General features: G+C 51.6%; 1 protein-coding gene across 1 annotated transcript; it reads left to right on the forward strand.

Annotated features, from left to right (window-relative positions):
* Nucleotides 1-32: 32 nt before the first annotated feature.
* On the forward strand, nucleotides 33-27,710 carry LOC133350702 (dopamine receptor 2-like). The gene is made up of 2 exons (XM_061565351.1): nucleotides 33-331; nucleotides 19,786-27,710. The coding sequence occupies exon 2, from the start codon at nucleotides 19,863-19,865 to the stop codon at nucleotides 21,378-21,380; it is 1,518 nt and encodes a 505-aa protein (XP_061421335.1). The 5' UTR covers nucleotides 33-331; nucleotides 19,786-19,862; the 3' UTR covers nucleotides 21,381-27,710.

Here is a 27,710-nt window from a genome sequence, read left to right on the forward strand (position 1 = left end):
ATAGGAGGTGGGGGAGAGTTTGGCCAGAGGAGAGAGAGAGCGAATCTCATTTGCATTACAAATTTGACCTCCCCTGGGAAGAGGTCGCGGAGAGGCGCGTGGTGGCTCCTACGACGGAAAAGGCTCGTCCCGCACATCTCTGCGTCCCGTTCACTCTCACGCGGGGAGAAGGAAGGAAGGGAGGCAGCAGGAGGAGCAGCAGGAGGAGGGCTCGCAGCAGAGAGAGTGAGAGGCAGGCGCGACTCACTCGCAGCACCAAAGTTAGCTCTGCAAGCACCACCACCACCACGAGGAGGGATCGCCGGAGCAGCCAGAGCGAACTCAGTGGCAGGTGAGCGACACGCTCATGCCACGACGCGCGCTCTCTCATTGTTTGCGTGTGTCGTGTTTGTTGTTTATTGTTTATTGTTGTTTGTTGTTGTTGTTGGGTGATCCCGCCTGCCACGGTGGCTGGGAGGTGTTAACTACCTCGCCTGGTAAACAGGAGGGTCATGGGTTTGAGCCCTGCCCTGACGCCTGCTGCTGTATATTTGGAGTTGGCGTGTCTCTCTCTGTTTCTCTCCCCGTGGTTGCGTGGATTTTTTTCTCCAGGTCCTCCGGTTTTGGTAGTAAACATCTCGCCACGTTGGCGAGATGTTAACTACCTCGCCTGGGAAACACGAGGTCGTGGGTTTGATCCCAACCTTGACGTCTGTATGTTTGGAGTTTGCATGTCTCTCTCCCCGTGGTCACGTGGATTTTTCTCCGGGTTCTCCGGTTTTTTCTCTTCACATTTAGAATTAACATCACGCATTTATTTGGCTGCCTCCACATTTCCACGTGATACGCCACTTAGTCGGGCTATCATTTGCGGCCAGGTCTCTACTGAAAAAGAGCTACATAGCTCAGTTAACCTTACCTGGTAAAATACAAAGTTATTAATAAAAATAAAATATCCAGAAATTTGGGGGAATTGAATCTTTGGCAATTTGATGGGTCTATCGTTAGCTGTAAGAGAGGCGGTCGATGCATCGATTAATCGTTAGACTACCCAGTGGGGGGTCCAGAAGGGGGAGAGGGGCGGGGTAGGGGGCATTGGGGGGGATGACCCCCCCCCCAATGCCCCCTAGCCTTGAAACCCACCAAAATGTGCACAATACATCATTGGCATTTACTCGAGAATACACATTGAATGTTTTAATGTGTTATGAATGTAGGCCCCTATTTAAAAACGTGACATGTCCAGACAGCTCTCCCTCCCACTGCCCTCCTTGGGGAGTCTCGATCCGTTACACCCCACACGGCCACCCCGACTCGGTACCAGTGGCGACGAGCTGACACGAACTCACGAACTCACGCGTGCGCCGGGGGCCATCACGAACTCCGCTACCAAACTCTGGCTACTGGAATAAACATTGCAGCAGTCATCAGCCGTTTCTCTATCCACTGCTGGATGAATAATGGGGGGTTTCTCTGCTCTCTCTTTCTCTCTCTGTCTTTCTCTGTGTCTCTCTGTCTCTGTCTCTATCTCTCTCTGTCTCTGTGGTTATCTCTGTCTCTTTCTCTCTGTCTCTCTCTCTCTGTGTCTATGTTTGTCTCTCTGTCTGTCTCTCTCTCTATCTTTCTCTCGCACGCCTGGCCTCGTCTTTCATTGCGCCACGGCTGCGTGCCAAGCTGCTTTCCAGTTAACATCGCGCAGTCGTGGCGAGATGTTAACGACCTCACCTGGTATACAGGAGGTCGTGGGTTCGATTCCGGCCCTGACGCCTGCTGTATATTTAGTCTGCATCTTCTCTCTCCCCGTGGTCGCGTGGATTTTTCTCCGGGTCCACCGGTTTTTCCCTCCAGATTTAGAAACATCAACAATTTGGCTGCTATAAAATGTCCACGTGGTGAGTCACTTCGTTGGGCTATCATTTGTGATAGCCAGGTCGCTTCTGAAAAAAAAACCTATACAGCTCAGCGGGTCTTTACCTGGTAAAGTAAAATAAAAATAGTCGTTTAGCTTTCAGTTTAACGTGTAGGCTTTCGCGACCAATATCATCCATAATATATATTTAATTTGGGTTAGATCACGTGAATATAAATGTGTCGTTAAACCCGCCACCACCCGACTAAGCCGATGAGTAAGGTTTGTCACGTAAACAGATCATGCCAATTCGTTACGAGCACAACACACCGTTTGTGTGTTGGAAATTAAATTCACAAAATTTATAATCTGAGAGCAAATTCACAAAATTTACAATCTCAGATGTTGTGAATTGGTTCTCCAACACACCGGTGTGCTGTCCTAGTGACGAATTGGCACATCCTGTTTACGTGACAACCCTTACTAGTTGGCTGTGTCGGGTGATGGCGGGTTTTGATGACACATTTATATATTTCCGCCATTTAACCCCCCCCCCCCCCCCCAAAAACCTCTATTATGTACGTTTAGTTTTCGTTGATTTCATCGCTCCGTCTCCACGGGGAACGTCATCTCTCTCCCCGTGCGCCGTCGGGCTCCTCCGCTGTTGGCGCAGCGTCCTCGCGCTCTCTCGTCACGGGCGCAGCAGCCCGAGGCAATTCAGCGAACTCGGTCCACAACGCCGCGGGCCTTGAAAATGAAGGGGAAATAAAAAAAAAATATCCTGCAATACCCCGGTTTAGGTCGGGGATGCGTTCCCCCGCACCCCCCCCCCCCGAGCGGATGCGCGGCGCAATTGTGGCGAGGGGGGGGGACGAATCCCCCCCCCTCGCGCCCCCAGGCCCCCCGCACCCCCCCCTGCACCCCCCCCCTCGCGCCCCCCAGCCCCCCCGCACCCCCCCTGCACCCCCCCTCGCGCCCCCAGCCCCCCCCCGCACCCCCCCTGCACCCCCCCGCGACCCCCCAGTCCCCCATCACCCCCCCCCATTCCCTGCGTAATGTACGGGGTTGTGGTTATGTTTTGTTTTATATCTTCCCGTGGGCTCAAGTTACAAGGCAACGCCGTGTTGCCGCTGGATACAGAGCTACTGACGCCGTGTTGATGTTAGGAGGGGGGGGGTTGACCATACTTTACCACGGGATGATGGAGTGCGGTCGCAGAGGAGGCGGGGAAGGGGGGCTAGACCCAGGGCGCACTCACTCAACCACCGATGCGTAACCTTCGCCTGGAATCGAACTCCGAGTTTGCGGGCTTCGTCGCCTCGGTGCGCTCACCGTTGCGCCACCGCTCCAACGCACTCGTTGACGTCGCGGCCTCCGATTACGTAGCACGGTCGGCTGCGTATGGCGCGAAAGAAGTTCAGCGCACGGGCACCGACACGATCGGCCAAGCGCCCGAGGCGCAGGGACCTCGTGACTCGAGGGTCCGGCACTCGGTGTCGTCCGTCAACCAACGCGAGCCGCGGAGCGCCTGAGACGTCGCCCAGCGCCTCTGTGGCCCCCCTTTTTGAAAGGAGAAGAATGAGGAAAGGAAGCACCCCCCCCCCCCCCCATCAGCATCAGCGGCAGCTCGTGAAGAAGCGCGCTCTGGCTCGCCCCATTGTCCCCTCGCTGGCAGGCGCTCACTGCCGCCATTGTGCCGTCACCGGCACGCAGCCCACGCACCCTGGCTGGCTGCTGATACTACTAATGTCGCTGATACTACTAATGCTGCTGATACTACTAATGTCGCTGATACTGCTAATGCTGCTGATGCTACTAATGTCGTTGATACTGCTAGTGCTGCTGATACTACTAATGTTGCTGATACTACTGGCGGTGCTGATACTACTAGTGTCGCTGATACTACTAATGTTGCTGATACTACTAGTGTCGCTGATACTACTAGTGCTGCTGATACTACTAGTGTCGCTGATACTACTAGTGCTGCTGATACTACTAGTGCTGCTGATACTACTAGTGTTGCTGATACTACTGGCGGTGCTGATACTACTAGTGTCGCTGATACTACTAGTGCTGCTGATACTACTAGTGTCGCTGATACTACTAGTGCTGCTGATACTACTAGTGTCGCTGATACTACTAGTGTCGCTGATACTACTAGTGCTGCTGATACTACTAGTGTCGCTGATACTACTAGTGCTGCTGATACTACTAGTGCTGCTGATACTACTAGTGCTGCTGATACTACTAGTGTTGCTGATACTACTAGTGCTGCTGATACTACTAGTGCTGCTGATACTACTAGTGCTGCTGATACTACTAGTGTCGCTGATACTACTAGTGCTGCTGATACTACTAGTGTCGCTGATACTACTAGTGCTGCTGATACTACTAGTGTCGCTGATACTACTAGTGCTGCTGATACTACTAGTGCTGCTGATACTACTAGTGTCGCTGATACTACTAGTGCTGCTGATACTACTAGTGTCGCTGATACTACTAGTGTCGCTGATACTACTAGTGCTGCTGATACTACTAGTGTCGCTGATACTACTAGTGTCGCTGATACTACTAGTGCTGCTGATACTACTAGTGCCGCTGATACTACTAGTGTCGCTGATACTACTAGTGCTGCTGATACTACTAGTGTCGCTGATACTACTAGTGCTGCTGATACTACTAGTGTCGCTGATACTACTAGTGCTGCTGATACTACTAGTGTCGCTGATACTACTAGTGTCGCTGATACTACTAGTGTCGCTGATACTACTAGTGCTGCTGATACTACTAGTGCTGCTGATACTACTAGTGCTGCTGATACTACTAGTGTCGCTGATACTACTGGCGATGCTGATACTACTAGTGCTGCTGATACTACTAGTGCTGCTGATACTACTAGTGTCGCTGATACTACTAGTGCTGCTGATACTACTAGTGTCGCTGATACTACTAGTGCTGCTGATACTACTAGTGCTGCTGATACTACTAATGTTGCTGATACTACTAGTGCTGCTGATACTACTAGTGTCGCTGATACTACTAGTGCTGCTGATACTACTAGTGCTGCTGATACTACTAGTGTCGCTGATACTACTTGTGTCGCTGATACTACTAGTGTCGCTGATACTACTAGTGCTGCTGATACTACTAGTGCTGCTGATACTACTAGTGCTGCTGATACTACTAGTGTCGCTGATACTACTGGCGGTGCTGATACTACTAGTGCTGCTGATACTACTAGTGCTGCTGATACTACTAGTGTCGCTGATACTACTAGTGCTGCTGATACTACTAGTGTCACTGATACTACTAGTGCTGCTGATACTACTAGTGCTGCTGATACTACTAATGTTGCTGATACTACTAGTGCTGCTGATACTACTAGTGTCGCTGATACTACTAGTGCTGCTGATACTACTAGTGTTGCTGATACTACTAGTGTCGCTGATACTACTAGTGCTGCTGATACTACTAGTGTCGCTGATACTACTAGTGCTGCTGATACTACTAGTGCTGCTGATACTACTAGTGTCGCTGATACTACTAGTGCTGCTGATACTACTAGTGCTGCTGATACTACTAGTGTCGCTGATACTACTAGTGCTGCTGATACTACTAGTGCTGCTGATACTACTAGTGTCGCTGATACTACTGGCGGTGCTGATACTACTAGTGCTGCTGATACTACTAGTGCTGCTGATACTACTAGTGTCGCTGATACTACTAGTGTCGCTGATACTACTAGTGTTGCTGATACTACTAATGTCGCTGATACTACTAGTGTCGCTGATACTACTAGTGGCACTGATACTACTAGTGCTGCTGATACTACTATTGCTGCTGATACTACTAGTGCTGCTGATACTACTAGTGTCCGCTGAGACTACTAGTGCTGCTGATACTACTAGTGCTGCTGATACTACTAGTGTCGCTGATACTACTAGGGCGGTGCTGATACTACTAGTGCTGGCTGATACTACTAGTGCTCTGCTGATACTACTAGTGTCCTGATCTACTAGTGCTGCTGATACTACTAGTGTCGCTGATACTACTATTGCTGCTGATACTACTAGTGCTGCTGATACTACTAAGTTGCTGAGACTACTAGTGCTGGCTGATACTACTAGTGTCGCTGATTACTACTAGTGCTGCTGATACTACTAGTGCTGCTGATACTACTAGTGTCGCTGATACTACTTGTGTCGCTGATACTACTAGTGTCGCTGATACTACTATGCTGCTGATACTACTAGTGCGCTGATACACTAGTGTCGCTGATACTACTAGTGTCGCTGATACTACTAGTGTCGCTGATACTACTAGTGCTGCTGATACTACTAGTGTCGCTGATACTACTAGTGTCGCTGATACTACTAGTGCTGCTGATACTACTAGTGCTGCTGATACTACTAGTGTGGCTGATACTACTAGTGCTGCTGATACTACTAGTCTGCTGATACTACTAGTGTCTGCTGATACTACTAGTGCTGCTGATACTACTAGTGCTGCTGATACTACTAGTGTCTGCTGATACTACTAGTGCGCTGATACTACTAGTGCTGCTGATACTACTAGTGCTGCTGATACTACTAGTGTCGCTGATACTACTAGTGCTGCTGATACTACTAGTGTCGCTGATACTACTAGTGCTGCTGATACTACTAGTGTCGCTGATACTACTAGTGCTGCTGATACTACTAGTGTCGCTGATACTACTAGTGTCGCTGATACTACTAGTGTCGCTGATACTACTAGTGTCGCTGATACTACTAGTGCTCGCTGATACTACTAGTGCTGCTGATACTACTAGTGTCGCTGATACTACTAGTGTCGCTGATACTACTGTGCTGCTGATACTACTAGTGTCGCTGATACTACTAGTGTCTGCTGATACTACTAGTGCTGCTGCTGATACTACTAGTGTCGCTGATACTACTAGTGTCTGCTGATACTACTAGTGCTGCTGATACTACTAGTGCTGCTGATACTACTAGTGTCGCTGATACTACTAGTGCTGCTGATACTACTAGTGTCGCTGATACTACTAGTGTCGCTGATACTACTAGTGTCGCTGATACTACTAGTGTCTGCTGATACTACTAGTGCTGCTGATACTACTAGTGCTGCTGATACTACTAGTGCTGCTGATACTACTAGTGTCGCTGATACTACTAGTGTCGCTGATACTACTAGTGTTGCTGATACTACTAGTGTCGCTGATACTACTAGTGTCGCTGATACTACTAGTGCTGCTGATACTACTAGTGTCGCTGATACTACTAGTGCTGCTGATACTACTAGTGTCGCTGATACTACTAGTGCTGCTGATACTACTAGTGCAGCTGATACTACTAGTGCTGCTGATACTACTAGTGCTGCTGATACTACTAGTGCTGCTGATACTACTAGTGTCGCTGATACTACTAGTGCTGCTGATACTACTAGTGCTGCTGATACTACTAGTGTGCTGATACTACTAGTGTCGCTGATACTACTGTCGCTGATACTACTAGTGTCGCTGATACTACTAGTGCTGCTGATACTACTAGTGCTGCTGATACTACTAGTGCGCTGATACTACTAGTGCTGCTGATACTACTAGTGTGCTGATACTACTATGCGCTGATACTACTAGTGTCGCTGATACTACTAGTGCGCTGATACTACTAGTGCTGCTGATACTACTAGTGCTGCTGATACTACTAGTCGCTGATACTACTATGTGCTGATACTACTAGTGCTGCTGATACTACTAGTGCGCTGATACTACTAGTGTCGCTGATACTACTGGCGCTGATACTACTAGTGCTGCTGATACTACTAGTGCTGCTGATACTACTAGTGTCGCTGATACTACTAGTGCTGCTGATACTACTAGTGCGCTGATACTACTAGTGCTGCTGATACTACTAGTGCTGCTGATACTACTAATGTGCTGATACTACTAGTGCGCTGATACTACTAGTGTCGCTGATACTACTAGTGCTGCTGATACTACTAGTTTCGCTGATACTACTAGTGTCGCTGATACTACTAGTGCTGCTGATACTACTAGTGTCGCTGATACTACTAGTGTCGCTGATACTACTAGTGCTGCTGATACTACTAGTGTCGCTGGATACTACTAGGGTCGCTGATACTACTAGTGTCGCTGATACTACTGGCAGGTGCTGATACTAACTGGCTGGCTGATACTACTAGTGCTGCTGAATACTACTAGTGTCGCTGATACTACTAGTGTCGCTGATACTACTAGTGCTGCTGATACTACTAGTGCTGCTGATACTACTAGTGTCGCTGATACTACTAGTGTCGCTGATACTACTAGTGCTTGCTGATACTACTAGTGTCGCTGATACTACTAGTTCGCTGATACGAACTAGTGTCTGCTGAATACTACTAGTGTCGCTGATACTACGAGTGCGTGCTGATACTACTAGTGTCGCTGATACTACTAGTGCTGCTGATACTACTAGTGCTGCTGATACTACTAGTGTCGCTGATACTACTAGTGCTGCTGATACTACTAGTGTCCTCTGATACTACTAGTGTCGCTGATACTACTAGTTGTCGCTGATACTACTAGTGCTTGCTGATACTACTAGTGTCGCTGGATACTACTAGTGCTGCTGATACTACTAGTGCTGCTGATACTACTAGTGTCGCTGATACTACTAGTGCTGCTGATACTACTAGTGTCGCTGATACTACTAGTGCTGCTGATACTACTAGTGCTGCTGATACTACTAGTGCTGCTGATACTACTAGTGCTGGCTGATACTACTAGTGTCTGCTGATACTACTAGTGCTGCTGATACTACTAGTGTCGCTGATACTACTAGTGTCGCTGATACTACTAGTGTCGCTGATACTACTAAGTGCGCTGATACTACTAGTGCTGCTGATACTACTAGTGTCGCTGATACTACTAGTGCTGCTGATACTACTAGTGCTGCTGATACTACTAGTGCTGCTGATACTACTAGTGTCGCTGATACTACTAGTGCGGCTGATACTACTAGTGCTGCTGATACTACTAGTGCTGCTGATACTACTAGTGCTGCTGATACTACTAGTGCTGCTGATACTACTAGTGCTGCTGATACTACTAGTGTCGCTGATACTACTAAGTGCTGCTGATACTACTAGTGTGCTGATACTACTAGTGCTGCTGATACTACTAGTGCTGCTGATACTACTATGTGCTGCTGATACTACTAGTTGCGCTGATACTACTAGTGTGCTGATACTACTAGTGCTGCTGATACTACTATTGCTGCTGATACTACTAGTGTCGCTGATACTACTAGTGTCGCTGATACTACTAGTGTCGCTGATACTACTAGTGCGCTGATACTATAGTGTGCTGATACTACTAGTGCCTGTACTACTACTAGTGCTGTACTGCAATACTACTATACCTACTATGTTCGCTGATACTACTAGTGTCGCTGATACTACTAGTGTCGCTGATACTACTAGTCGCTGATACTACTAGTGCTGCTGATACTACTAGTGCTGCTGATACTACTAGTGCTCTGATACTACTAGTGCTGCTGATACTACTAGTGCTGATACTACTAGTGTCGCTGATACTACTAGTGCTGCTGATACTACTAGTGCTGCTGATACTACTAGTGCTGCTGATACTACTAGTGCTGCTGATACTACTAGTGTCGCTGATACTACTAGTGCTGCTGATACTACTAGTGCTGCTGATACTACTAGTGTCGCTGATACTACTAGTGCTGCTGATACTACTAGTGTCGCTGATACTACTAGTGCTGCTGATACTACTAGTGTCGCTGATACTACTAGTGCTGCTGATACTACTAGTTTCGCTGATACTACTAGTGTCGCTGATACTACTAGTGCTGCTGATACTACTAGTGTCGCTGATACTACTAGTGTCGCTGATACTACTAGTGTCGCTGATACTACTGGCGGTGCTGATACTACTAGTGTCGCTGATACTACTAGTGTCGCTGATACTACTGGCGGTGCTGATACTACTGGTGCTGCTGATACTACTAGTGCTGCTGATACTACTAGTGTCGCTGATACTACTAGTGTCGCTGATACTACTAGTGCTGCTGATACTACTAGTGCTGCTGATACTACTAGTGTCGCTGATACTACTAGTGTCGCTGATACTACTAGTGCTGCTGATACTACTAGTGTCGCTGATACTACTAGTGTCGCTGATACTACTAGTGTCGCTGATACTACTGGCGGTGCTGATACTACTAGTGTCGCTGATACTACTAGTGCTGCTGATACTACTAGTGCTGCTGATACTACTAGTGTCGCTGATACTACTAGTGCTGCTGATACTACTAGTGTCGCTGATACTACTAGTGTCGCTGATACTACTAGTGTCGCTGATACTACTAGTGTTGCTGATACTACTAATGTCGCTGATACTACTAGTGTCGCTGATACTACTAGTGCTGCTGATACTACTAGTGTCGCTGATACTACTAGTGCTGCTGATACTACTAGTGTTGCTGATACTACTAGTGCTGCTGATACTACTAATGTCGCTGATACTACTAGTGTCGCTGATACTACTGGCGGTGCTGATACTACTAGTGTCGCTGATACTACTAGTGCTGCTGATACTACTAGTGTCGCTGATACTACTAGTGCTGCTGATACTACTAGTGCTGCTGATACTACTAGTGTCGCTGATACTACTAGTGCTGCTGATACTACTAGTGTCGCTGATACTACTAGTGCTGCTGATACTACTAGTGTCGCTGATACCACTAGTGCTGCTGATACTACTAGTGCTGCTGATACTACTAGTGCTGCTGATACTACTAGTGCTGCTGATACTACTAGTACTGCTGATACTACTAGTGCTGCTGATACTACTCGTGTCGCTGATACTACTAGTGTCGCTGATACTACTAGTGTCGCTGATACTACTAATGTTGCTGATACTACTAGTGCTGCTGATACTACTAGTGTCGCTGATACTACTAGTGCTGCTGATACTACTAGTGTCGCTGATACTACTAGTGCTGCTGATACTACTAGTGTCGCTGATACTACTGGCGGTGCTGATACTACAAGTGCTGCTGATACTACTAGTGCTGCTGATACTACTAGTGTCGCTGATACTACTAGTGCTGCTGATACTCCTAGTGTCGCTGATACTACTAGTGCTGCTGATACTACTAGTGCTGCTGATACTACTAATGTTGCTGATACTACTAGTGCTGCTGATACTACTAGTGTCGCTGATACTACTAGTGCTGCTGATACTACTAGTGCTGCTGATACTACTAGTGTCGCTGATACTACTAGTGCTGCTGATACTACTAGTGTCGCTGATACTACTAGTGCTGCTGATACTACTAGTGTCGCTGATACTACTAGTGCTGCTGATACTACTAGTTTCGCTGATACTACTAGTGTCGCTGATACTACTAGTGCTGCTGATACTACTAGTGTCGCTGATACTACTAGTGTCGCTGATACTACTGGCGGTGCTGATACTACTAGTGTCGCTGATACTACTAGTGTCGCTGATACTACTAGTGTCGCTGATACTACTGGCGGTGCTGATACTACTGGTGCTGCTGATACTACTAGTGCTGCTGATACTACTAGTGTCGCTGATACTACTAGTGTCGCTGATACTACTAGTGCTGCTGATACTACTAGTGCTGCTGATACTACTAGTGTCGCTGATACTACTAGTGTCACTGATACTACTAGTGTTGCTGATACTACTAGTGCTGCTGATACTACTAGTGTCGCTGATACTACTAGTGTCGCTGATACTACTAGTGTCGCTGATACTACTGGCGGTGCTGATACTACTAGTGTCGCTGATACTACTAGTGCTGCTGATACTACTAGTGCTGCTGATACTACTAGTGTCGCTGATACTACTAGTGCTGCTGATACTACTAGTGTCGCTGATACTACTAGTGTCGCTGATACTACTAGTGTCGCTGATACTACTAGTGTTGCTGATACTACTAATGTCGCTGATACTACTAGTGTCGCTGATACTACTAGTGCTGCTGATACTACTAGTGTCGCTGATACTACTAGTGCTGCTGATACTACTAGTGTTGCTGATACTACTAGTGCTGCTGATACTACTAATGTCGCTGATACTACTAGTGTCGCTGATACTACTGGCGGTGCTGATACTACTAGTGTCGCTGATACTACTAGTGCTGCTGATACTACTAGTGTCGCTGATACTACTAGTGCTGCTGATACTACTAGTGCTGCTGATACTACTAGTGTCGCTGATACTACTAGTGCTGCTGATACTACTAGTGTCGCTGATACTACTAGTGCTGCTGATACTACTAGTGTCGCTGATACCACTAGTGCTGCTGATACTACTAGTGCTGCTGATACTACTAGTGCTGCTGATACTACTAGTGTCGCTGATACTACTAGTGTCGCTGATACTACTAGTGTCGCTGATACTACTAGTGCTGCTGATACTACTAGTACTGCTGATACTACTAGTGCTGCTGATACTACTCGTGTCGCTGATACTACTAGTGTCGCTGATACTACTAGTGTCGCTGATACTACTAATGTTGCTGATACTACTAGTGCTGCTGATACTACTAGTGTCGCTGATACTACTAGTGCTGCTGATACTACTAGTGTCGCTGATACTACTAGTGCTGCTGATACTACTAATGTTGCTGATACTACTGGCGGTGCTGATACGATACTACTAATGTTGCTGATACTACTAGTGCTGCTGATACTACTAATGTTGCTGATACTACTAGTGCTGCTGATACTACTAATGTTGCTGATACTACTAGTGGTGCTGATACTAGGGAACGTCCATAAATGACGTCACGCACCTGGGAGGGGGGGTCAGACATTTGTGTCGATGTGACGAGGGGAAGGGGGGGTGAGAAATGTGACGTCATAAATATAGACAACACGTTCTACTTAATTACATAGACTTTTTAATAAATGTTTTCTCCTACAAAATCATAGTGCAGGGCCACATTAAATACGCACTTCAATGACAATAGTTTATTTTCAAAATGGAAATATGGGGGGGGGGGGGGCAGAGCTTTGTGACGTCATATTTGAGGGGGGATCTGACTTTTTGTGACGCAGTGTGACGAGAGGGGGGGGGGGGTATAAAATCGTCCAAAATTGCGTGACGTCATTTATGGACGGCCCCCTACTAGTGGTGCTGATACTACTAATGTTGCTGATACTACTAACGTTGCTGATACTGCTAGTGCTGCTGATACTACTAGTGTTGCTGATACTACTAATGTTTCTGATGCTACTAATGTTTCTGATACTACTAATGTTGCTGATACTACTAACGTTGCTGATACTACTAATGTTGCTGATTCTATTAGTGCTGCTGATTGTCCTCCTAACGCGGCTTAATTGGCGTGAAGAGTCAGCGACTCGGCAATGGATTCGGTGCCACGATCCCGAGTCGCGCATTAGCTGCCGAGTGTGCAGGCGGTGCAACTGCGCCGAGTCTCTTTTGCTCTTGAGTCGATTTGCTTCGTCACACGGATGATGCCGCACCTCCGGTTGGCGCGGTTGGCCACGTACGGTGCGAAGGAAGTTCAACACGCACATGTACGGACAGACAGTTGCCCGGCTGTCCTTTACACGGGAGATCCGTGCGCGGTGCCCTGATCACAGCGACAACGAAACTAAAAAGACAACAATCCCAAACGCAGCATTGCAGCGAACGAGATTTGCTGCTACGCACGGTGCGAAAGAAGTTCGACATACGGGACACGCCTGCATGCAGCGTGGTCCTTACGGAATATTGCACAGCTAACCATTTATTTTTTTATAATTCAACGGTCGTTAACGAAAGACGGGTGAATTAAAAACTACTAAAAAAAGTGCAAACACAATATGGGAGCAAGAGACGCCAGAAAGAAGTAGGTCCCGGTGCAAGTAAACCCCCCCCCCCCCCCCCCGTGTGTCGTGTGTGTGGGTTGTTTTTTTTGTTTAAGAGGGAAATAAAGAGGAGAAGGAGCGAAGAGAGAGGGAGACGAAAGCAGCAAGTAGATTGGAGCAGGCGTCTGCGCTCCGGCATTTCACTCCGTGCCACGGGGTGGCCATGCCAACCGCGCCACGCCACGCCAGGCTGTTCACACGCGCGCCTTTGTATCGCTTCCGAAAGCTGTAAACGCGCGTCATTATTATTATTACCACCACGACCACCACCACCACTACCCCGACCACGAGCGGCGTCGCGCCAGAGCCGCGGGTCCCGGCAACGCGAAGGGAGCGATTGCCCCGCGTGGCCCCCTTGGCGATGCGCCCCTTGGCTTTGTCAGCGGCGGTGGTGGTGGTGGAGTCGGAAGGACAAAAAAAATCACGGTTTGAAATAACTTCTAGGCCATGTATAATCCACTGCCGGATGTATGACCCCCCCCCCCACCTACCCCATCCTCGGCATCGTGCCGTGCCGGACTAAAGCAGTTGTTTGACCATACCTCGCCACGCTGGTCACTGCGAGTTGCTAGAAAGGGGGATGGGCAATGCCGGCTACGAAGAAGACGAAGATGCCACCACTTCGCCAATGATGTTGGCCGTGGTGGGAGATCGAACTCAGGTAGGGTGATGAGAGGGGTCCGTATCGCAGTGTGGTCTCGAACGCACCACCGCTCCACCCAATCATCATCATCCTGACCACCAGCATCAATCAAGCAATCATCACGCGCTGGCTATCTGTTGACGGATGAAGCCCTGTGCACGCTATGATCATCACCAGCCATGCACTATCCACTGCTCGGTTAAGGTTTCCTTACACCAGCCATGCACTATATACTGCTCGATGAAGGTCTCCATACACCATCATCATGAGCAATGGTTTATACAGAACGGTAACCAACATTTATCTGGCGAAGAGTGAACATTTGGTCAGGAACGCGTGAACGGAGTCCACCTAAGTTTCCTGCTCCTCGAAGAATACATTCCATCTCTCAATTCCACCCAGAGCCGCGCGTGCGCGCCCAGAAAGAGAGAGAGGCGAGAGAGATGAGAGAAATAGAGGAGATAAAGAGGAGATAGGGGAGAGAGAAGGGAGAGAGATGAGAGAGGAGACAGATGAGAGAGATGAAAGAGATATGAGAGAGGAGAGAGATGAGAGAGATAGAGACAGAGATGAGAGAGAGAGGGGGGAGAAAGGAGAGAGACAGAGAGAGTAGAGAGAGACACGTGGAATCGATGACACACGCGGGAGGTGGAGCGACCTACAGAGACGTCAGCGGGCTCTGAGCCGGGCGCCCCGCGGCGACACGCGGTCGAGTGCCGAGGGGCCCGGAGCGGCGACGGAGCGAGAAGACGTCACACCGAGGAGATGGAGCGATGTCGTTAGCTCGAGAGCTACTAGATCGTGAGAGATGCTGGAGCCTTACGGTGAAGTTAGGAGTTGGGGGAGGGGGGAGCTTCATCTAGCAGTGGGTTGACCATGGCTGCTGCTGCTGATGTCGATGATGCTGGCGACACGAATTCTACGGTCGACTGCGCTCAATGCAATCCCGCGCCTGTGATCATCGTCATCAGTGTTTATTCATGAAACACACACAGTCGCAATCACACACACACATGCGTAATCACACACACGCGTGTGTAAATGTACACGAACACACGTGTAATCACACACACGTGTGCGTGCGATCACGGGCAGAGTGTGACCTTGACACCACCCGCGACTACGACGGACCGCGGCCTCCCTGTGGCTCGCCGTGCCACCTGCGACTCGAGCGGCGACGTTGACACCTCGCATCAAGCACTGCCCTCGTTTTAGGCTGAGTCGACCTAGGGGAGGTTCAGATCATCGTCACCGGTGTTGTTGGCCGTGAGCGAGAATCGAACTCGGGTCGCCGGTGTTGTAGAGCAGTGCGCTAACCGCAGCGCCACCGCTCCCCCCACACAAATACACTCACCCATGCGCACACGTGTGCACGCAACAAACATGCGCACCGCCGGCACCGCGTCTGTGCACATTTAATGGGCAATAAACCCCCTTCCATGATCCAGCTCATAGCGCGACGTTAATGTCACTCCGAGTGTGCAGCGCCCCTTGCTCTTGCCACGAGCAGCCACGACGTCTCATTAGACATTCCGCGCACGCATTAATTATTTGTGCGAATTAAGACTCCAAATCCCCCACCCCGCGCCCCCACCCCACAGCCTCCCCCATGCCCCTCCCCTCCCCTACCCCCCACACGTCGTCTTTCTGCCTCTGCCCCCTCTCGCTCAGCGACCCCCAAAGAGATGACATCATGGGGGTGACGTCAACTCGACTGCATCTAAAATTTAAATCACTCTCGAGTCTCTGACGGCGGGAGTGGAGTTGTGGGGGCAGGGGTGGAGAGGTCGGTGTAGCCAAAGGTGACGGTGGTGGTGGTGGTGATGATAGTGGTGGTGATGGTGGTGGTGGTGGTGATGATGATGATGGTGGTGATGATGGTGGTGATGATGATGGTGATGATGACAGTTGTGATAATGATGGTGGTGGTAATGATGATGATGACGGTGGTGATGATGGTGGTGCTGATGATGGTGGTGATGTTGTTGGTGATGGCGGTGGTGATGGCGGTGGTGGAGGTTTTCGCTGTTGTGCTTTTGCTTGAAAGAGCCAGCAGCTGTAAGGAGCTCAGCTTGACCATCACACCTCGAGTCGATTAGAGGCATCGTGTAGAGCCGCGTTGGCTTCCCACGTTGTCAAACGAATGCATTGTGAGGTTGCACTCATGACACACACACAAGGTGCTTGCCACCCATTAACCACACTACCTTGCTGATATCAAGGAGCAAAAACCATCATCACGCGAACACCGCTCATGCTCGCAGCAGCAGCTTCTGGCTCAGCCATCGAACAAAGGCGGCGGTCACCGCAGCGCGCGGCGTTTTCAGATGCGCTTCGCGGCCGTCTGGAACGCTCTTGCTTCCGGTATTAAGAAGCTACTGGAGCTATGCAATTTTTTATCATCCATATTGAAAACCAATTTCTTTAGAAATGCTTCGTGTGTTTAGTTTGTTGTCCTTCCCCCGCACCTCCGATTAGCACGGTCGGCTACGTACGGTGCGAAAGAAGTTCTACACACATACATACATACCGCTCCACAGTCCACTACGTGTGGCTGATTATGATGAGACATTGTTGCATCTGTCATTGTAGTCGATGTTCGCTACGTATCCGGGGAGACACCTCGCGGAGTCGTGTTTTAGGTGGCGTCGTCCTGCATCGGGATACCCCACAAATGCCTCAACGCGTGGCCGCGCCTCTCACGTCGCTTCAGATCATTGACGAGACTGTCGATTGGCAAGACGCGCCGTTCTCACAACTCTGCGTTCATCCGACTCGAGCGTCTCCGGAGGGCGGCAACGCGACGTCGAACTTCTGTGCCAACGGAGCAACGCTTTCCCGATGCGGAATTCCTCTCTGCACAGCAGAGAAAAATGCTTCCTCCCTCCCCTCCCTCCCTTTATCTCTCTCGCTCTGACCCCGTAAATACATAGAGACCTTTGAGTGAAGGCATCGCATCGGTTAATTAGTAATCTAATAAGAGAGGGGAGAGAAAGGAGGGGTGGTGGTATGGGGGTAGATGGGAGCTGGAGGGGTGAGAGGGGAGACGAGAGAAAGAGGGGGAAGAGATGGGAGAGACGGAGAGAGATGTTAACTAGAGGGATGAAAAAGGAGAGATGAGAGAGAGATGGGAGCTGGAGGGGCGATAAGGGAGAGATGAGAGGGAGAGAGAGGTGGGGAGAGAGCAGGTGAGAGAGATGGAGAGAGGGGGAAAGATGGGAGTTGGATCCGTGAGAATGGAGAGATGAGAGAGAGGAGACAGACAAGGGGGGGGGAGTGGGGAGAGGGGGAGAGATGGAAGCTGGAGGGTTGAGAAGAGAGAGATGACAGGGAGAGCGAGGTGGGGGGAGAGCGGGTTCAACAGAGGGAGTGCGGGGGAGAGATGGGAGCTGGATCCGTGAGAATGGAGGGGGGGGGGGGGGGACAGACAAGTGAGAGAGAATGGAGAGAGATGGAAGCTAGAGGGCTGAGAAGGGGGAGAAGGGGTTAGAGAGAGGGTGAGAGAGAGAGAGAGAATTACAGAGGATGGAGAGAGGGCCCCAGGCTCGCTGTGAATGTCTCCTTGTTAGTGGCGTTTCCTGTACGCGAGGAGGAAGAAGACGACACGGGGGCTGTCGCCGCGGAGCGAGCGCGACCCGTGGGGACGAGGCGGCCCTGGGGTTCGGGGTAGACTCACGGTGACGACGAGAGAGAGGACTCGTAACGCTCGTTAGGGGGTTAGGGGTCAGGGTGAGGTGGACGGCTGGAACTCGTGCCGGGTTAATGGGTTGGCTTTGGTCAGGATTGGGTCAGAGAGACGCGGCCACTATTTGGGGATATTTGGCACGAGACAGAGAGGAAAGTGGAAACAACAAATGACGGAATGTGCAGTGGACACCTACGGGGCTATCTGCCCATGGATCGTGGTGATGGTGATGATGAGAAGGCGTGTGTGTACACATACACAGAGCGCGTGTACATACACACAGCGCGTGTACACACACACACAGCGCGTGTACACACACACAGCCCGTGTACACAAACACACAGCGCGTGTACACACACAAACACACAGCGCGTGTACACACACACACACAGCGCGTGCACACACACACACACAGCGCGTGCACACACACGCACAGAGCGCGTGTGCACACACACAGCGCGTGTGCACACACACAGCGCTGTGTGTGTGTGCACACACAGCGCATGTGTGCACACAGCTCGCGTGTGCACACGCACAGAGCGCGTGTGCACACACACAGCGCGTGTGCACACACACAGCGCTGTGTGTGTGAGCACACACAGCGCATGTGTGCACACAGCTCGCGTGTGCACAATGCTCGCGTCACGCTGCGTCTCTGCAGCAGCAGCTGCGTGCCATAAAACAAATCGCCGGTTGTGGCCAAGCAGTCAAACGATAAGAAGAAACCCCCGCCTCGGATGAGACATCTATATTTAATCGTCAAAACAGCCCCGATGCGTCCCGCTCTGAATTATATCGATCTTGTTTTATTTATGTGCGGGCTAATGGTGCGGTGGGGTCGAGGCGAGAGAGAGAGGCGGGCGGGGGGGTTATTGAGTGCCGGGCGCGCGTGAAGAGGCTGCGGCGGCGGCTGCTGGTTTATGAATCACCCCCCACCCCACCGCGCTCCACTGGGACCGCGGCCAATCGACAGTAAAACAAAGCTGGACAAAGGAGTCTGCTTGGCTCATTCTAACACACAGAGAGGGCGGGGGGGTAGCCCTTGCCTCGAGACATCGGGCAGGTCACCAACATTGGTTCGAGCGAGCCTGAGGGGCCGTCCATAAATGACGTCACGCACCTAGGGGTGGGGGGGGGGTCAAACATTTGTGACGATGAGTGACGAGGAGGAGGGGGGGGTGTTGAGAAATGTGACGTCACATTAAACTGCGCAACTTTAAATAAATATAGACAACACGTTCTACTTAATTAAATCGACTTTTAAATAAATGTTTTCTCCTACAACAGAGTGCAGCACCACATTACATACGCACTACAATGACAATAGTTTAAAGCGATTTGAAGCATGTTTATTTTGGGGGGCGGGGCAGAGCTTTGTGACGTCATATTTGAGGCGGGGGGTCTGACTGTTTGTGACGCCGTGTGACGAGGGGTCAAAAATCGTAAAACCCGCGTGCCGTCATTTATGGACGGCCCCTGACTGCCGCTGCTGCTGCTGATGATGAGACACTAAATGACGAAACCGGTCCAGTTTTGCCGGGGATTGAAATCGATGCTGCTGATGAGATTCACTCTCACAAGGCCGTGCCGCTGACGGCATGTGTAAGGCAACACCAAACCACGCTCACAATATGACGATTGTGACAAATGTATCGATACAATTCTCAATATCGAATCTCTCATTCGTTGCAGGCACCACGGTCCACGCATTCGTGAGACACCCCAAGAACAACCATCCCAAGAAATCAAAATCAAACAAACGAACTACAATGCCTCCCCTCTTGCCCACGCCTCTCTGCACCACCACCATCAACAACAACAACAACTCCGGCAGCGACGATCTCATGTGGGCGGCCTCGCCTCCCTGGTGCAACTCCTCGGGCCTCACGGAGCGCTCCTCGGTAGCGTCCCACTTCTCAGCGGGCACGGTCGCCTTCCTCGCCTTCCTGCACATCTTCGGCTTCGTCGCCTTCGTGGGCAACTGCCTGGTCATCTACCTGTTCGCCACGGCCGAGATCCGCCAGAAGAACATCTACTACTACTTCGTCATCAACCTGTCCGTGTCGGACATGCTCGTGGGCCTGGCGTTCCCCTTCGCGCTCGCCTCCATCTACGCGCCCGCCCTGCGCACCTACGCACACTGCGCCCTCTCGCTCTGCGTGCTCGGCGTGCTCGTCATGGTCTCCCTCTCGCAGATGTTCGTCATCAGCCTGGACCAGTACGCCGCGGTGAGGTGCCCGCACGGCCACCGCCGCCTCGTCAACGCCTTCCGCGCCAAGGTGGCCATCGCGCTCGTGTGGCTCTACTCGGCCGCCGTCGGAGTCCTCCCGTTCGCCGTGTGGGCGCGAGACGACACCGCGGGGGCGCCCACCACGTGCCACGTGGGCGCCGTCTTCCCCGAGGACGCGACGCGCTTGTACTTCGGGAGCACGTCCGTGGGATACACGCCGCTCTTCCTGCTCACCGGCTACTTCTGCCTGGCGCTGCTCGTCTCCGTGTCGCGACGCACGGGGCAGATGCACGGCTCGGCGGGCAGCCGCTGGAACCGCGCTCGGCAGCAGCGGCAGCAGCAGCAGCAGAATCATCAACAGCAGCAGCAGCAGGAGAAGCAGCAGCAGCAGAAGCAGCATTCGCTCACGTCGGCGCTCACGCCGGGGGCAGGGTCCAGGCCGGCCGGCCTCTGCCGGGGGGGCAGCGCGAAGAGGAAGGGCAGCGGCGTGTCCGTCGCGTCGGAGACGAGCAAGAGGGCGGCGCGTCCCGCCGAGCGAGAGCACTCGAGCTCCTCCACCTTCGAGATGTCCTCGGCGGACACGGAGCGCACGGCTCAGAGCAGCGAGGACGCGGCGGCGGCGGCGAGCGGGGCCTTCGCCTCGGCGAGCGACGCGAAAGCCGACGAGGCGAAGGCCGACGCGCCGAAGCCGGGCGGCCTCGGCGCCAACGGCGGCGGTGCCGGCGGCGGCAGCGGCCGTAAGGGCACGTCGGGCCGCGGGCTCACGTACCGCAGGGCGGCCGTGACGCTGAGCATCGTGGCCGCCTTCTTCCTCGTGTGCCTCACGCCGTCCCTGCTGCTCGCGCTGTACAACTCGGCGCGGGACGCGACCCGCTTCTCGTCGGGACGCATGGTCGCCTCGGTGCTGGTGTGCGTGAACTCGGCGGTGAACCCGCTCATCTACGCGCTGCGCATGAACAAGCTCCGCGAGCGCCTCTACGCGTGCTGCCTGCGCCGCCGGCAGCGCTCGCGGCGAGGCCTCGACAGCGTCGAGGACGAGAGGAGCCCATCCTCGTAGGCGCCCGTCGCGCGCACGAGCGAGAGCCTCGTCGCGCCTCGTCGAACTTCTTTCGCGCCGTACGTCAGGCGACTGTTGCTGATCGGAGGTGTGCGCGCGCTGGGGTGGGTGGGGGGCAAGGACCACAAACTGAAGACAACAAAACGAGTTTAAAAAATCTGGATGATGTCAAAAGTGACATCGCTCCCCGGTGGCTTCCTAATATCGGGAAGGAAGAGCGTGGCGGACGGCCGCTGAGGCGCGTCTCAAAGCGCCACGCGATGCGGTGGCCGCCGTCTTCGTTCGATGTCGGAGCCAGAAGCCGCCGCCGCCGCTACTGCTGCGAGGATGACCGTAGCTTGCGTGATGATGCTTTTTGCTCCTTACGATAATAACAGCAACAGCAACAGTGTGTTTTCATCGGTGTCGTCCGGGCTATGCCTTCTTGTGCGCATTGTTGTTCGATGGATCACGCTCGCATCCATCGTTTGGGGGGTCTGAGACACACACACAACTTTGTCGGGGGGCCTCTCCACGACGCGAGCCACGGCCACGTGGCTGTGGGAAAGCCACGTGGCTGTGGGAAATCCACACGGAGGAGGAGGATACCAGCGGCGGTGTTCACTGCGCCAATCGCGGACCGTCCCCCCGCATTCAATTGGAGGTCACGCCGTCAAGGAACGGCCCGCTCACCACCATCACGATCCGTGGGGCCAGGTCGCCCCGTAGGTGTCCACTGCACATGTCGTCAATTGTTGTTTCCACTCTCCTCTCTGTCTTGCAGTGCCAAAATGCTCAAGTAGTGGCCACATCCCTTTTTTTTGGCCCAATCTCTTGATGTGGTCGTCACCAAGCCAGTTCCTCTGAGGTCTCCCTCTCTTTCCGGGTCTTTCCATTTGTCCAAACAACAACAACACGACACTTTTAAGCGCTCCGGTAGATTTTTGTAGATTTCTAGGACCCACTGTTTTTTTTCTTGGGTTTCTTCCCAATTGCGCAATCGGCTCCTTCCATTGCAAGATACGAAGACAATGCCATGGAGAGTTCTCGGAGACAGTGGAGACTCCCCACCCCCTCCGCGATAGAAGAAAAAAAACGCCCTCTGGAGGATTGCAACCACGGGACTTCTTTGTTTTCATGAACCACACACACACACGCTGAGCGGTGGCGTGATGGGGCACACGTATGGGATCAAACCACCCGCTTCGGCCCTCGCAGCTGGACTCGCAGCCTCAATGAAGAGAACAGCAAGTCGGTCACCCCTCGGGTTTCACCTGCGCGCAGCCATTAGAGACCCGCAGAGAAGGCCGGCCACACGCGAGACGATGACAAATTGTGGGGAAGGTGGGGGGGGGGTCCCATCAGAGGCGGTGATCGACACTCCGTGTTTACATCGTAACGCGTTCGACTCGTTCCGCCCCATCCTCGTTACCGGCACGGCAAGGTCGATGCCCCTCGAACAGCTCCGCGAGCGAGCGAGGGACGCGTGCGCATTGTGACGCAATCGCATGACGCGAGGAACGGAGCGATGGTGGTGGAGAGAGGGATGCCCCGGATTGTTCCGTGACCTCACGTAGGAAGTCCCCGTGAGTGAGGGTAACCCCCCCCCCCCACTCCCCTCTCTCCACCCGTCTCCCCCCACCGCAAACAGCCCCGCCCCCGCGCCCTGGTCGAACAGAGGCACGAATCGCGAGCGATGATTCTGTTTTGACAGCTCGCAACTCACTCGGCTCCTTCTCTGCGTTTAAAGGATTTGGCGCATCGGGATGATTGAGTCTCGCCTCTGCGTTCGCAAAAAAAAAAAACCCGCAAACGTAAAGAAAATCGCAGGAGGAAGGGCGCGTGGATAGTGCTCACAGTCGTTCATCACGATCGTGGTTATTGTTACCGTGAGATCAGTCTCGACACGAAGTGGAGGATGGGGGGTCCCTGTAGAGGCGAGGGGAAAAGAAGCCCTGGAAGTCAGACGTACAGAGAAACACACACGGAGAAAGAGAGAGAGAGACACGGAGAGAGAGAGAGACACACACACACGGATAAAGAGAGAGACACGGAGAGAAGGACATGCAGAGAGAGAGAGACGCAGAACTATAGAGACAGAATGAGAGACACGAAGAGAGACAGAGAAACACCCAGAGAGAGAGACGCCGATAGAGACACGGAGAGAGAGAGACACACACACAGGCGGTCAGAATCCCGAGTCGCGGGGAGATGGACACAGGCATCCGAGTTTCTCACCATTCGACTTGAACAGTGCTCCAAACTCTGCACCGAACATTTTGCATCCACTAGTCACAATGAACACAAACTAAACAAATCACCATCCCTTTAGATGATGATGATGACACGTGGTGCCAGCGAGCACCGATTAGTGCCACGAAAGACAAAGATCCCCCGTATAGCCTTAACGTACTATTGTAGCAAGTGCTGATAGCGGGCACCTATGAAGGCCGGATCGGCACACGAGGGGGTTCCAGGCCAACACCACGCCCGGCCGCCTTTGTCTCCCCAGTACTGATGTTTACACACCGCACCAGGTACTCATTTGAGGCTGAGTCAACCCAAGGGAGGGCTCACCACTGCATTTGGTGGTGAAGGCGAATTGAACTCGGGTGGCCGGGGTTGAAGCGCAGCGCGTACAACAACAACAGTCGCCATTCGACAATAAGTGGTGGTAATGTCACCACGGCGCTTGTGCCAGGCTAGGTGCACGTTGAGGCCTAGTGCGTACACAAACAACACAGACACGCAGTGCCATAAGTCCCACAAAAAAAACGCCTTAGCGAAGTTTTATTTAAAAAAACAATATATATATAAAACACTCTCTCCAATAAATGTGTGTTGTTTGTCAACCGCTGTTAATTTCCCACGATGTGTATGGCCAACGGGAGGCGAGTGCGTGTCGGTTTTGATGTCCGCGTGTTAGTCCACGTCTCATTCGTGTCCGCGAGTGTGGAAAGTGGAAAACGACGATGAGTTGGAAGCTCAAGGCACCCAACGCCCTTGGCACGCACAGAGCCAGGCCCGGTCGCCCTCTGGGCTCCGAGCCACCCAGCAGGGGACAGATAAAGGCTCGTGGTTGACATGGGCCCTGGATTTCCTCCATTCTAAATACTGATTCTGATCTATAAAAAGCTTTACAACTTTTTTTTGGTTTGACCAGGTAAGGCCCACTGAGCAATGTAGCTGTTATTCAGGAACGACCTGGCCCCAAATGATAACTCAACCAAGTGGCGAATCACCCAGTGGGGATTTCAAGCAGTAGCCAAAGACTCTAAACGCGTGATGTTGATTCTAAATATTGATTTAAAAAAACAGGAGGACCCGGAGAAAGACACACGCGGCCACGGGAAAGACAAAGAGAACATGCAAACTCCAAACATACAAGCGTCAGGGTTGGGATCGAACCCACGGTTGGAATCGAACCCACGACCTCCTGTATACCAGGCGAGGTAGTTAACATCTCCTAGCCACCGTGACCTGATGCGTGGGCCCCAGTGCAGTTTCACCGCTTACACGCTCAGTAATCTACACCGCTCGCAATTACCTGAGAGCTTTTAGACAAATCTGAAGTTGTTGCCAGCTCCAGGCGGGTGCATGGGGCAGTCCGTATCTGCTGTGTTACAGCGCCGGGGAGGAAAATCCACGTTCGTATGGCGATGACGAATTATTCCAAACGACACAGGCGTTGTTGATTTCCCACAACGTGGTATTTATTCTTATCGGACCTGGAGTGATGAATGGCAGGGCCGACCCCCTGTTTAGGATTTAAACACGCTCCAACAACGACAAAGATCCTCCATATAGCCTTAACCGACTGTTGGGGCAGGTGCTGTTAGCGAGTGCCAGCACGGCACACGAGGGGGTGAGTGGCCAACACCACGCCCGGCTGCCTTTATCTCCCTAGTGGCGATGTTTACACATCACACCAGGTACTCGTTTTAGACTGAGTCGACCTAAGGGAGGCCCAGGACCGGTTCAAATAACCGTCACCGATGTTGGCCGTGAGCGGGAATCGACCCCGGGTCGCCGGGTTCGCAGTGCAACGCGCTAACCGCTACACTACTACCGCTTGCCCAAACACTCACTCACCCGTGTTCAGCTCACCCCTTGGGTATGCCCCGAGTTGAGGTCGTTTCTCGGTCACGGCTAACGTCGGTGGCGAGGGTTATCGAACGGGCCCTGTGCATAGCCTCACCTTGACCCAGACCTTGACCCAGACCTTGACCCAGACCTTGACCCAGACCCCGCACTCACCGGCCTGGTGAAGCACGGTCCTCGTGGTCGACACACGGGCACGGGGGCAGGCCTTCATCCAGCAGTGGATTGATGAAGGCTCGTTAATCTGGTTATTTTTTATATATACAATGAAAGTGCCACGCTCCGTCAGTGTTAAACTGATCGCGGACATTGATTAAGCGATTAGCTTGTGGATGGTTGAACAAAAAGCCCGCAGATTGTCGATTCACGCGAAACTGTGGGTGCGGAGTGTCACATGGAGTCTACTCCCCATTCTCCTTTAACATTCACCCAGCAGAGCCTCACGGAGCCTCACTGTTCCCAGCAGAGCCCACGCTAAGGTTCGCAGTGAAGGAAGATGGGGCAGTGGGGAGGCGATATTCCCATGCATTTTCCAATTGAGTAAATTTAGTCATTTATGGGTCTTATTTTTATTTTTACAACTTTGACAAATTTGGAACGAGTAAACGCCGGCTCACGTGCAGGCCTGCTACATTTCTTATAATGTCATGGAATATATTGACGTCCACTGTAGAACAGGATAAACGGACGCGCGTATATATATAGTTACTGTTTTTGCACCCGCAGAATTAATGTACTAGGGCGGCCGCTGGGAACTGAACCGCGAATCTCTGCAACTTCTTTCGCGCCGTACGTAGCCAGCCGTGCCAATCGGAGGTGCGGGAGAATGACAAGAAACTAAACACAAGACGCAGTTCTAAATAAATGAGTTTTCAACCTAGATGATTTAACAGTGCATCATAGCTCCGGTGGCTTCCTAACATGGGAGGGAAGAGCGTTCCAGACGGCCGCAGAATCGCATCTGAAAGCGCCACGCGACGATGCGGTGGCCACCGCCTTTGTTCGATGGCCGAGCCAAAAGCCGCTCGCGTGATGGTGGTTTATGCTCCTTGACGAGATCAGCGAGGTACCGAGGAATAATGCCGTAGGAATAAAAGGAAGTTGTTTTGGAACGTTTTGCGGTTTTAACTTATTGACACGTGGTGGACACGGTGAGGTTAGAAGGGATTGTAACGAGTGGAGTAACGATGTAATGCCCTCCTAGCGCTTTGTATAATTGTAAACCTCCTCCGTGTTGTACATATCTAATTGTCTGTATGAACGTCAATAATAATTATTAATAATATTGTAAAAGAAGAGTCGAGGCGTAGCGTCGTGCGCATGGGGCAGCCTAGAGCGGCCTAGAGCGGTCTAGAGCGGCCTCGAGCAGCGTTCTTCGTTGCGAGGCCCAGGGCCACTAGTGGGCCCTAGTGGCCTTTAGTGCGGCCCCCGACAACACACACAAACTAAAGCGGCAGCACCAAGGCCGTAGCCATGGAGTCAACATTGGGGGGGGGGGGGGGGGACCAAATCTTCCACGGGGTCTGCAGGTCCCCCCCTAGAAAAAAGAAATCTAAATTTGAAAACTAATTTTCTGCCTAAAATGTAAAAAAATGCACTAACACATGGGATGGACTTTTTTATGTTTTACAATACTGTCTAATAGTGTATTGTATTACATTGCTCTGTTATTTTTTACTTGTTCTTGTTTCATTGTATGTAATGGCAGATATTATGAATTAATAAAGTACAACCATAACCACAATCATATAAACAGAAATCTATTTTATAGCAATATATTGGGGGGGGGACATTTTGAGCATATTTGAATATTGGGAGAGGGATGGGTCCCCCCAATATATATTATAATTACGGCCTTGGACAGCACCCCCCATCATCATTACCACCGTCGTCATCATCGTGCTGCTGTCAAACCCAACAATGGTTTCGTGTTGCGCACTCACGACGTCTTATCGGCGAAAGTGGCCCCCTCCTGTGAAGAGCGGTGAAGAACGCCGACTTGGAGAGCGACACACACACGCGCCGCGCTATCGCGTAGCCGACGAAGTAGATGCTGCGGTAGATGCCGTCGTCGTTCACAACTCGCTTAGAAAACAAACACGATTTGTATTCTTGCTTCACTGAATGAGCCCGAGCCACACAGTACCGTGTGTACGAGGACGTTAACGGAGCCGACGTGCGTGCGCGCGTGTGTGAGTGTGTTCCCGATCGAGAGAGACCGCATTCAATAAACCCTCGTTGCAAAAATGA

The sequence above is a fragment of the Lethenteron reissneri genome, chromosome 34 (genome assembly GCF_015708825.2).
Source record: "Lethenteron reissneri isolate LAM-NWPU_2019-01 chromosome 34, ASM1570882v1, whole genome shotgun sequence".
Lineage (NCBI taxonomy): Eukaryota > Metazoa > Chordata > Hyperoartia > Petromyzontiformes > Petromyzontidae > Lethenteron > Lethenteron reissneri.